Source organism: Lissotriton helveticus, chromosome 3_1, assembly GCF_964261635.1.
Source record: "Lissotriton helveticus chromosome 3_1, aLisHel1.1, whole genome shotgun sequence".
Lineage (NCBI taxonomy): Eukaryota > Metazoa > Chordata > Amphibia > Caudata > Salamandridae > Lissotriton > Lissotriton helveticus.
The window spans coordinates 559,605,170-559,618,288 of record NC_136061.1 but is presented as its reverse complement, the minus strand read 5'-3'; the positions used below and the strand labels follow the sequence as shown (position 1 = coordinate 559,618,288).

Here is a 13,119-nt window from a genome sequence, read left to right as displayed (position 1 = left end):
AATAATCTCTGCGACCTCGGAGCAGACCACCTCCGCCACTCCCCCTAAAACACTCCCCTAAAGGTGGCCTCCCGAGTCCGCCACTCCCCCTAAGACGCGGGCCGGGCAAGGGTCAGTAGAGACCCAGACTTCACAGATTTGAGGACAGCTAAAGTAGCTGCCACAGTAGGATAGGAAAATACATTAAAAACATGAGAAAGAGGGGGAGGAGAGGTGGAGGGGAGTGGGAGAGAGTCATATCCTGGTTACTCTGATCCAAACAACTGGTGCGTAGGCTGTCCTGAATCCCAACAATTTTGTCTATGAAAAAAGAGGACAGAACCTCACACCATTGTGTGGTAGATGGAAGCGATGGTTGTTCGGCACAGGGGGAAAGAAAGCTTTTTACAATAGAAAAGATTTCCTTGCTGTTATTATTGGCCCTAGAAATCCTGCCTGCATAGTACTCTCTCTTGGCCGACCTAATGGCGGCATAGTATACCCTCTGAGCCGCACGTAGAGTCCCCTTAGCAGTAGGGCAGTAAGCGCATCTCCAACATCTCTCCAGCTTTTTGCAATTAAGCTTCAGTTCTCTCAGGGCATGTGAAAACCAGGGCTTGGAGGGTGTTGCGCGCTTATTTGAGCCAGTGCCCTGTTTAACAGAGGCCTTCACCCCTGAGCAGCTCCAGGTGTCAGACTGCTGCACGGCATCGGAAAGCTCGGAGCCAAGCACTGGACGACTCTGCTGAAGAGCGTTGGTCAGGGCCGACAAGTTAATCTTCTGATGGTGGGTGTTAGGCAAATTGAAGCAGGGAGATTTGACTAGAGGCCAAGAAAACTTAATCAGCATATGGTCCGACCAGGATAGAACTTCGGGGTCGGATATTGTTAAAGCAAAATTAGAACAAATTAAGTCCAAAAGGTGGCCTTGCGTAGGCAACTTAACCCACTGGGACAATGGGGCTAGATTTAGGGATTCAAACAAGCTTAGTGAGTCCGGCGACTCGCTCACATCTACATGAATGTTGAAGTCTCCCAGCAGAAGGAACTTTGGTAACCTCAAAGCCCAGGGTACAATCAGATCCTCCAGCGCCTTAAGGAAAGGTCCGGAAGGACCTGGGGGGCGGTAAATCAGCGTGCCACCCAACGTAAAATGGGGCGAAAGAACAAGGGAGAAGTGAAGAACCTCCCCGTCTCCCAGGTCGCTGGAAGTCTCACTGTGAAAAGACCAGTAGTCTCTAAAAACAACAGCGGCCCCCCCACCTCTCCCAGCTATGCGGTCAGCCCTAATAATTTTGAAGCCTCTCGGGATGGCAAGTTCAACCACAGGGGCGCAGGAGCTGTTTAACCACGTCTCTGTAATGAACAAGATGTCAAAATTACCATCCGACAGCAATTAAACAATGTTAGCAGCGTGTTTGACCATAGAGCGAGCGTTTATTAAGGATGCAGTTATTGTATGTTTGGTGTTAATTATAGAAGCGGGAGCAACCAAAGTTCGGGGGAGGGCGAAGTTGCAAAGAGGACAGGTTTTGTGGGAGCGATCAGAGACAACCCACGGCTGGGTGCCTTCACAAATGGTGGTATTAAGAGCCATTAGCTCCTTCTGGGAGTACCTCTTTAGATCAGCCTCCGGGGGAGGAGATAAATGGGCAGCATGGCTAGCGCTGGGCGCGCCCGAGGCGCGGACGGGCGCAGATGGGCTAACCTTTGGCGCGCCCGCTGCTCATGTCCTCTGCACGTCCGGAAAGGCATACGCAATTTATATGTGCACCTCCCTCCCCCAGATAGAGCGCTGCCACTAGCCCAGCCGGGGTCCGGGACTACACCAAAGATGGCCGGCAGCCCTCCACACTATCGGCACAGCAAGCCGCAGTGGAACGGGGCAGGGAAGGCACACCTCCGCACTAGGGGATGAAGCTAACAGGTATGCAATGTTAAAAAGCAGATTTAAAAATGAGGAAATTCAGCGTGAGCACTTCAGCACGAGAAATCAGTTTCAGCAGCGTTTTAAAACATAATAGCACAATAGAGCAAAGATTTAAGGAATAATGCCTCTGCAAGTCAAAGCGGGACCGAGTAGGAGCTGCCACCAACCCACTCTAGCCGGCATAAGCTAGAAAAAAAATCAGATTCTTGATTTAAGAGTAGAGATTGGGGGCGTGGCATCGGAGGGAATGGAGTAGGATATGTTTCGCCTGCTCTCCAACTCCCTGTGGTCAATCGAACGCCATTGACTGCACCAGGGCAGTCAAATGGGCGCTCTATAGATGTGGGGGACCCTACTCTCCCGACCCACCCGGAAAGAGGTTGCTCCCCCGATGACAACACTGGAAACTGAATGACAGGGGGTCCCAGCGGCAGCCGGGAGCACCCGCCACCATCTTGCCTGGCCTACCTTCACTTCATCCGGCCTACTGTGGATGAGGAGGCCTTATCCAGCGACCTGCTCCTGAACTATGCCAGGCTGTGGGACCGCCATTCTGCCACCATTAGCGGGGGTTGCACTGAGGCTGGTGGTGGTGAGACGCTCGGAGCCCACTGAAATCACAGCACTGTCGCCTGGCAACAGAGGAGTGTGCAGCTGTGTTCGCCCTGTGAGACTGCTGTTCCTAGGCCCCTAGAAGACCCAACAGTGCTTCCAGAGGCAGTGACATACCAGAGGGATCCCGAGCGACGAGCCCTCTGGCCGGCGGTTGCTGCTATGCGGGTCAAGGGTTTCGGGTCCATGTCGGACGGTTTCGGCTTGGTGCCTGACTTTGGCCAACTCTATCTCGAGCGAGGCGTCAGAAACATGTTCTCGGCGCCGACTGTGGCCCGACGGTGGGGTGGAACCGAAGCCTTTTGCTTGGTCTGAGTTGGATTTTGGGGCAAGGAGTGTTCGGTACTCACGGGACGCTGACCTTGCGGTATGTCAACTTCAATCTCCGAGTCCGATTCGGGAATGAAACAAGTTCTTCCTGTTCTTCTTCGGCCCCTTGTGCATCGAATCCTTCTTGCTCGGATCCATCACGAAGATGTCCAGCGTGTATTCGATATTTTGGGTTTGCATTTAACGACATCGAGCCTGACAATCGCGGAGCATTTTCTTCAATCAAAGTGATTTGTACGCGTCGCATTCCTGTTCGTTGCACTCCGGAGATAAGCACATGTTGCACACTTTGTGTGAGTCGGTGAGCGGACGTTTTGCATGGCACAGAGGACAGAATTTGAATGGAGACTGTTTCCCCATAGGCCTTCCCAGAGTTTTCCAATCGTAATAGAGATTTTCCTCGATCGATACGATGCGCGGAGAAGGGGATAGGAGTTTGAAAGAATACTGGCGCGGGTAGAGGGGACTGCGCACCAAGGGCAACCCGAATAATGGTTTCTAACCAGAGCACAGCAATACACGTCCGAACCCGATAGCGGAAAACAAAATCTAACAATGGAGTTGATGCCCATACGCACTATCACCAAAAGGAGGTGTCACCTTACCTTGTGACTGAAAAGATTTATTTGAAGAAATACAACTTGCAAATATCCGGACCCAACACTAGATGGTAGGAGTATGCAGAGCATGTGATCTACAGCTCACATGCCTCAAAAATTAATGTTTCACTGGTATCACACACCGGCCAGTCTCGCCACTATTTACCCAGATACTTTCTCTCTTTGCTGGCGCTGTAAAGAGGGCAGAGGTGGCTTCTGCTATTTCTGATGGTCCTGCAAAGTAATTACTACTTTTTGGAAAGAAACTGGGACAGATCAAAGACCTAGTGGGCTACCGACTCCCTGCCTCATATCTCACGATCATCTTGGGCCTTAACCGCGATGACGCATGCAGACTGGAAGCTTATCAACTACCTGCGCCAAGTGGTGCAGCAACATATTGCACTCATGTGGAAACAGGCTGCTCCTCCCTCAATGGCACAATGGTTCGGTTGCGTTTTCTACATCTTAGCAATGGAACGGATATCACACAGACTAGCTTCAACACGTGTGGGAGCCCATAATTCACTATGTTATGCGTATCGAATTCACCTGCATCAGCCCTGTAAAACTCTGGATGCCCAGCTTTTTGACTAAAGCCAGCCTTTCCACTCCTTATCACTGTATCAGGCAATGCTAGATGGAGGAGAGTGCCTTGCCCCTTTCTCTACAGAGAATTCAATTGATGGCAGGAGTTGTGTTGTGCTGGAGCCTGGGGATCACCACCGCCTCAGGATGTTTAATTTTGGATTGAGAGGCTTCACTGATTCCTCAGAGCCATCACATTCTCAGGCCAATTTTAAAAAAAATGGTAATGGGAGGGGGACCGCCACCTCCACAGGGCCAGCTCCTGCTATGTCCCGGGGTGCCCACCCCAGGTACATAGCTGTTTGCTGTGGAATTGCTGGAGCTTTACCGCTCCCACCAAGCCACAGCAAATGCTCCGCTTCCAGCAAATGAGAGCTCAGAAATGCTCCCACTTGCTGGAAGCGGAGGAGAATTGCTTTTCAGACACAGGGAGCTGCATGTTTAGCAGCTCCCTGTGACTGAAAGGGATGCCATTTGCATGTTACTGTGGTCAGTACCATTATTTAAGCCTGGATACAGCATCAACCTATAGGCTTAAGAATCAGTAATGAATCATTTACAGTCAATTCAAAATTCTGCATCGTAGTTGCTTGCTGGGCTAATAAAGTGGTCAATATGTCCAGCACTCTTGAGTCTTTACACTACTTACACGTGCATAAGAGTACGGTTAAGGTCCTTACTGTTGTACAAAAGACACTTTACCAACCAGTTAACAATATATAAGTTTAGCTAGCATAAACTGAGCAAAGAACATAGAAACCCAATATAGCCTTGGCCCAAATACTGATGTCCGGATCACAGTGAACAAGGCTATATTTGTCTCTGCAGCAACACTGTGTCTCTCCACCCACACGTAGGACCTGAACAGCCTCAGTTCAGAAGTATCTTAAAACTTGGTGGTGTGTTTCATCCCAGCTATTGGCTGTTTTAATCATAACCAGTGATGGGCATTTTGTGTTTATTTTTTATTCTGCAGAACTATAAAAGCATGCATGGAAGATGAACACTCTATAAATAATTACTTCCATCCAGACAGAGGAGGCTCTTCTCAAGATTCTAAGATACATTTGCAAAGAAGCCTGGAAGGAAGTATTTCCTGCATTGGGACAAAAGTCCAGAACCACAACTGCAGCTGATTTATATACTACCGTCGGTCTTTCAACCTAGTGTTTCACTGTTTAGAACAGCTAACAGGGCACTATCATGTCTAGGAAAACCTCAAACTACAGCCCTGGTGATAATCACAGACAACCTTCCAAACACCAATTCACACTAGTTTCTGCTATTTTAAAGTGATAATAAAACATGCTGTTATGAAATGCTTTTATGTTTGCCGGTAAATTGCACATATAAATATTTTATTTAAAACCCACCCTTTGTCACATGTCTGTTGTGTGAAGAGGCTCAAGAAGTGACACATATGGATGGTATGGTGCCAGTCACAATCACATGGTAACATGCTATATATAATGTTTTCTACTTCACTGTTCTGGGCAGACTTTAAGGGCACCATTATAACCCTACTTAAAGCACAGGACTACTGTGGGCTCCTTTGAATGGATATGAAGCGTGCCTGTAATGTAACATTAATAGAGTGCACAAGCCTCCTGTTTAACTTTATTATATGCAAGTAAAGGAACAATAACACCATTGTCCACTGATAGCCAGATGTATTATCCTCTGCTTCCTAAATATAAATGAAATTGTGATCAGAAAGGGGACAACTGGCTTAGAGTTCCAATCATTCAAGAGGCAACTACAGACACAATATTGAAATCCATTCTCTCCTATTAAAAGCTTAGGGGCAGCCTAAGTAGACAGACACTTCCTCCAGTACATGCCATGCAATGTGCACATACTCAGACAATGTAAAACGGGCTTCTATAACATAAGGAAGGAATGGTTCATAATAACGAAGTCTAAAGGCTGCAGAATCATCTAAATGAAACAACACATCAAGGAATAACAAGATTGTGGAGATCTGTGTCTGCGTTTACAGCAGCCATAACAAGCCGTGCCCAATTTGTAAATGTTTAGCAGGACTGCAGTAAATAAAATCGTCCACCTACAAAAAAGTAAGGAAAACGAGAAATGTTCTGCGGGGTACGAGGATAAGAAAAGACACAGTGCTTTCTATTGCATGCCAACATGAGGATGTTCATACATTGTGGGATGTTCAAAATCAAAAGATAGGGCAGTAATCCAGTTGAAGGACTGACACAGAAACCAACTTTCAGGGCATTTGAAGCAGTGTCTTTCTTTTTTTAGACATTCATTGGAGATTCTAAATAGGTGTACGAGTACTGCTTTGTAGCTCAGGTGTTAAAATTGAAGTTGTCTGAAAAAGGATTTCAGAATTGATCTACCAGCTACTAAGGGATGTGAAACAATAGCTCTCTTCTACCTTCCTAATTACTAACCTCTCACATTTCTCTTGGAATTTATTAAAGCTTCTTTGTTAATAAATGTTCTTAAGGAGATCAGTGTCTTGCTTCCTGACTGGAGTACTTAATGTATTGTGTCAAACCACATTTATATATTAGAACTTGGTTACAGGTGGAATTATGTGCAACAAGTTTGTGTTAAAGTAATTGCTGATGCCATGCTGCCTGGCCATGTTAACTATAGTAGTACCAAGCTGTGCCACCTATGAAGTATTAAACCTTATTTTCATGTCTGGCAGCAATTAGCAATGATTCTAAAATAGCTTGATCAGCGCCTAAATATTTTACATTTTGTATATTTGTGAGAAAGTGGCTCTATATATACTGGACTAGAAGGAAGTACAGTGTGTATATAGTCCACCAACCCCAGAGGTATAACAGAGGTTAAAGTCAGAACTGACCTTACTCTCCAAAGTGGTAGTTTGGTCGAGCAGTAAGGCAGTACCAGAGGCCAGTGTAAAGCATTTTATGTACACACTCAGTCAGCAAAATGTTTCACACACTCAAGGACTGAACTCCAGGCCAATTGTTTGTATATCCAAAGATATAGTGGTTTTATTTTTAGAACCAACAGTTATAAAAATATACTTTTCTTCAGGTGAGTATTCGCATGTAATTACTTGGCAAGGAAGCAAAAAGGTTGTGCACACAATAGTTACAGTATAAGCAGTAAACATAGTTCTGAACCACACTCTAGCATTGAACTTAATGGGTTTTCATAGATAAGTACAGTTGATTACTTTACGGATTACTTTGGTAGTCTCAGGACTAGATCTAAGATTGAAACCAGATTAGCAAAAACGAGTAAGTTACTGTGCAGAATTTTCAGGAATATAAAGCGGTGTTAAAAGTTCACACTTAGAAACTTTTCAAGGTAACTCTGACAATGTTATTCAATGGGAGGAAATTCCGGTTGCAGGTAAAGTACGATCGCGTTACTTTTGTAACCCGGCACTAGTCTCCTAGGGCAAGCACTGGGGGCTTAACTCAAAACAGGTAGGTAATTGCGTTTCAGTATTTCGTACAATTTTTAAAGAATATTTGCAGTTTTCAAAAGTAGACAGAAGAAATTTCATAGAAAAGCAGACAATGGGTTCCTATGGAGAAAATACAGGTTACTAGTAAACCCGCTAGGGATTACTTTTGCGGTTCAGTACTGGGCTGAAAGGTACAGTACTGGCTTCTCCCCTGGTCACAGGTGAGTACTTTCAGATTCGGACTTTGGCTGATTTTATAGGAATATTTTCAGTTTTCAAAACTTCACACTTAGAAAATTTTCGAATAAAAATGGGTCAATGTTATCCAATGGCAGGTAAGTAAATTACCGGCATCCAGGTGAATACTTGGTTGGTGAAGGTAAGGTTCTGGGCACAGACTCAGGGGTCCCCCAGGTTCAGGTAGGTACAGTTAGTACACCCTCAGCGGCACAGGGGCGGCCGGGTGCAGAGGTAGTTAGGCCCAATGTTAGTCAATGAGAGGCAGGGGTCCTTCGGTTGGTGGCTGCTGGCTAGCAGGCCACGCGGCTGTGGGTAGGAGGAACAGTGTGCGACCATATGGATTGTTGTTTATTAAGGCTCCCTTGAGCCGGTCGAGCTGACGAGCTCATGGTTACGCACCTGCGAGAGGTATCAAGACCTGAGAACACTTTTGGCAGCCTAGGCAGCAGCCCCATACACACGCCTATTCCCTGCTGATGAGAGGTAACGACCTCAAAACACGTGTCCAGAGATGGCCAGCACAACGGTGGATATACTCGACATTTGTTCAGAAGCGCACACGCTGGAACGAACTACATTTACCATAATACCCAGGGGTCAACTTGCTGGTAGGAGGAGCAGTGTGCGACCATATGGATTGTTGTTTATTAATGCTCCCTTGAGCCGGTCGAGCTGACGAGCTCATGGTTACGCACCTGCGCGACGCGAGAGGTATCAAGACCTGAGAACACTTTTGGCAGCCTACGCAGCAGCCTCATACACATGCCTATTCCCTGCTGATGAGAGGTAACTACCTCGAAACACGTGTCCAGGGATGGCCAGCACAACGGTGGATATACTCGACATTTTTTCAGAAGCGCACACGCTGGAACGAACTGCATTTACCATAATGCCCAGGGGTCAACTTGCTGGTAGGAGGAGCAGTGTGCGACCATATGGATTGTTGTTCACTCTGGGAGCTGGGCTCCTGGTCACTTGCTCAGGGCAAGGGGGGAAGTAGAATAGGGCAAAGAGGTCACCGCCAGCGGCACTCGGGCTGCTGGGTGCAGGGTGCTCTTGAGCCGTCGGGCGCTCAATGTTATCCAATGAGGATCTTGAAAAGGGAACAAAGGCTGCAGGGTCAGGGTCGGAGACTCTCCAGGGGCAACCAGCACTTGGAGAGGTAAGTTGGGATCTTGGAGCACAGGTAGGTACCCCAAAGGGAGGCACAGGGGGCTGAAGGGCGCCGGGTGCAGGGATGTCTTTGGGTGTCGGAAAACCAGGTGGGTTGTTGCAGCATAGCCTCTGCTGTAGGGAGTCCCAATCTTCGAGAGGGTCAAGGCAGGCAGGTCCTCTGGGTGTCCCAAGGTTGCTGTCCGCCATGGTCACCGGAGTTAGGCAGGAGCAGGTTCCAGGATCAACAGGCCGGTAGGGCTGGGGCCAAGTCAGTTGTTGTTGTCCTGTTAGCAGCTGCGCGGCGGGTCTTCTTCTTCTTGATCTTCTTTCTTCTTGTTGGTATCGGGATCTAAGGAAGGAAGGTTCAGGGAGCCCCTAAATACTAAATTTAGGGGCGTTACAGGTAGGGCAAGGGCAGGGACCAATGGGTCCCTGTTCTGGGATGAGTACACCCCCTAGCCTGCTCCTCTCCTGTGGGAGGGGGGAAGGAGCCTAGCTGGGATTGGGCAAGACTCATCATCTACAAGATGGCCGGAGCCCGGGGTCGTGCTTTACCTCGCCTCCTCCACCTGAGGGGTGGAGGTGGCACAGGTTGGCACACCCCGCTTCCTGACGTAGTTTTTCCCGCCAGTCTTCCTGCCAGAGTGGGGGTAGGACTGGTGGGGGCTGGTTGCTGGGTACAGCAAATGGCCTGGAGAAGCTCTCAGAGGCGGTATGCCTTTGAAGCTTCTCCCTGTCCATCCTGGGGGAGGAGACAGAGCACCTCGCCCAGGATGTGCTTTGTTGCAGACCCAGGAGAGCAGGGGGCTCTCCACCCAGGGGTCCAGCAACATGTCTGATGTGTGGCAGCCTCTGCAGCCACTCAGCCCAGACGTGGATTGTAGGTTCGGGTTTTTGGAGGGCATCTCTAAGATGCCCTCTCGTGCATTTTACATTAAATCCCACACTGGCATCAGTGCGGGTTTAATGTGCTGAGAAGTTTGGTACCAAACTTGTCAGTCTTCAGTGAAGCCATTATGGTGCTGTGGAGTTCGTGAATGACAACCTCCCAGCACCATATACTCTTAAATGGCAACACTGCACTTACAGTGCCCAGGAATGGCCCTGGGTACTGTAGGGGCCCAGGGCTCATGCACCTGGGCCATCACCTCTGGCATAGGGCACCCAGCTAGAGGGGTGACTGAAGTATGCCAGGGCATTGGGTTCTGTGGGCATGGCACACAGGGATGTGTGCCATGTCGACTCTGGCTTTAGTTCTGTACTTAGGCACTCAGCCTGCAAAGGCAGTGTGTGGGTGCCAGGGTATAGGGCCCCTGAGGGTGGCACAATAAGTGCTGCAGCCCTCAGGGGTCTTCTCTGGTCACCATGCCCTGGGTACCTAGGGTACCATTTACTGGGGGCTGACAGGTGGCCAGAGATGCCAATTGGGTATTTTGTTTCAGCGTAGCTTTTCTTTGTAGGGAAGGAACACAGGCCCTGGGTACCTGATTGGCAGGGCCCCAGGGCACACTCAGTCAAGGTACATCAGCAGTTAAGAAAAAAGTGGGGGCATACCAAGGCAAGAAAGATGGCACTTTTTCACAATATTTTAAAATGTATACTTGAGGCTTTCCCAACAGAATGCTGCACACATACTATGAATTAAGTGTCTGTTTTATTCATTTGTCTACTATTAGTTCATGTGTGTCTAAAAATCTATAAATTTCTCCTTATACTAGAGAGCAGCGGCGGGATTACTTGATGCTCAATCTGGTGGCTCACGGATTGTTTTATTTTTGCTTTTAATGAATGGGTGCTGACTTCTTGTATGAGTGAGAGGTGATATACTACAGTATAGGCAACTATCTTTTTTAGATAAACAATTTTATTGACTTTTAGAAACGACAAAAAGAACGGAGCGTCTCTGCGACGAATAATGACATTCAGGTACATTCACAGAACATTCCCCACGTCACGCTTAGCGATGGAGAAGATCTATATATCCCCTTTGTCCGCCCAACCTTCAACCGAGGCAGATCAGACCAGCAAGCCCAGCTATTTGGCCCATATACAACCGTGTTTGGCCGGACAGCCTCTTGTCTCATACACAGTTTTTTCTTGGATGGCACACCAGTCCACTCCCTCGTGGCATTTTGTAAAACAGGGAGCTTCCAAGTCTTTCCACACCCCCGCAATGTCTCTTTTGGCCACCAGTATCGCCACCCCCAGGAGCAACTTGTCAGTATGGGAACCATCCAACCCACCCATCACCCCCAGGAGAAGAGCAAGAGTCCAGCCCAGTATGTCACTCAGTTCAGTTACAATCAACGCCCAATATTTGGAAAGAATGGCGCAGGACCAGACCATATGGTAAAAGTCAGCTGGTTCTGCCTACAACGTTGGCAGTTTGGGGACGGAAGGAAGCCCGCTTTGTGAAGCCTCACAGAAGTAAGATATGCACAGTGAAGATAATAAATTTGAATGAGGCGGAGCCTGGCCGATATAGTTAGAACCCTAGGGGCCATTAGTGTATCTCTCCAGTCTTCCTCCACTAAAGGACCAACACATTGCTCCCAGCAGGTCCTAAGGGAGTCTAGCGTGGACAGGATGTTGTTTATCATGGATCGGTAGATTTGGGACATTCCCCCTTTCCCCAGATTCCCCATGAGGAGCTTAGCTTCCATTGGACTAAACTCTGGGATTGCCGTGTGGTCGGGAATGTGAAGGGCAAGGGTATGCCGCAATTGGAGGTATTAGTAGAATTGAGTAGAATGCAGGGAAAATGTTTGCTGCAGCTCTTGGAAGGAGGACAAATGCTCACCCTTCCACAAATCTCACAGGTGGGTGATACCGATCAGGTTCCATTTCTGAAGCCCGCTAATGTACCAACCTCCCGCAGCCAAGTGCAGTGCCAGAGGGGTGTCTGTAGTGTAATTTTGGCATCCCATTGAGTGTGTATCGCAACGCAGACTGCCATACGAGGAGGGCTGTTCGGGCGACTGCTGGTAAAGTGTGAGAAATTGAGAGCCCCATATAACATGGCCTGGATCCGGGAGAATCGAGGTTTTCTAGTTCTAGCCGGTAGGCCGGATCCGACCATCCGCCATTGAACCAGTCGTGGATCACCAATAGGTGGGTGGCCAGGTAGTACAGAAAGGGGATTATCATCCCCATACCTCCATCGTGTGGGGGTCATTGGCAATGCGTGAGGGCCATCCGCGACCTCGAGCCACCCCAGAGGAAAGTCGTGGTCATCCCATCCAGCCCACGGAACCAACTGCGGGGAAGGTGAAGCAGGAGATTCTGAAGGACATATAGGAGAAGGGGTAGAACCATCATTTTGAACAGGGCGATCCTATCGAGGGGGTTGAGTGGAAGGGATTGCCAACGCCGAAGTTCGTCTTTTCTACTTTTGAACAGTGTGCTGACATTGAGGGATCAGATCCGCTCCGGGAGATGGGCCACCCAAATACTGAGGTACATGAAAGAAAGTCTCTGTAGGGGAATTATTGTTTGCCAGACCACACGTTCTCGCGAGGCATGAAGGGGCACTGTATTGGATTTAGTCGGGTTTAGACGTAGACCCGATGCGTTCCCAAAGGATTGGAGGATCTGGAGGCATCTCGGTCATAGGCAACAAATTTGAGGCAGGATTTTAGGCACAAGAGGATAGCAAAACTCTACATAAATTGAATTATTTGCAAAACATGCTTTGTGATTTGAAAAAGGTGACATTTTGGAAAATGATTGAGAGGTTTAATGCATTCAATACAGAGCGATATCAAAGTTCACAAACAAACTTAAAATATTAAAACACCTCTAGCAATAGTCTAGGTGGGGAATCTCTTAAAAAGCTTACCTGGTCACTCAGTGTGCACTGCTCTGTGCAAATATCGGTGATTAGATTTCTGGCTTGCTTTGCCATCTCATCTAGAAACATGTTGCATAGGGAAAGACTTCGATCTCCAATGTGATGCCTCTGAAAGAGAGGAAAAAAGTCAGTGTCAAAGTCAAATGTTCCGAATCATATCTGATATCATGTCATCGACTTGAAAGACAGGACATGAATAGTGTATGAATGAGCAAATAAAGACACGTAAGAATGAGAAAAGGTCTAACTACTAAACAACACTTCAGGAACACAAAGGATGCACCCTGAAGAAAGGAGGGTCAACAGGGCACAATGTGGATCTAAAATGAGTAGCTTCTTATAACCAAACAATAACAAATAGACTGCCTAGAGTTGATTTTACACTATTATGAAGACAGCTAGGAGACCCTACAAT

General features: G+C 47.8%; 1 protein-coding gene across 1 annotated transcript in view; it reads right to left on the bottom strand.

Moving 5' to 3' along the window:
- The window catches only part of NCKAP1 (NCK associated protein 1), a 577,107-nt gene that overhangs the window by 184,003 nt on the left and 379,985 nt on the right, over positions 1-13,119 (bottom strand). Inside the window, exon 18 of the mRNA XM_078680487.1 lies at positions 12,693-12,812. Within this exon, the coding sequence (XP_078536613.1) occupies positions 12,693-12,812 (120 nt within the window). The remainder of the gene's footprint in view (positions 1-12,692; positions 12,813-13,119) is intronic.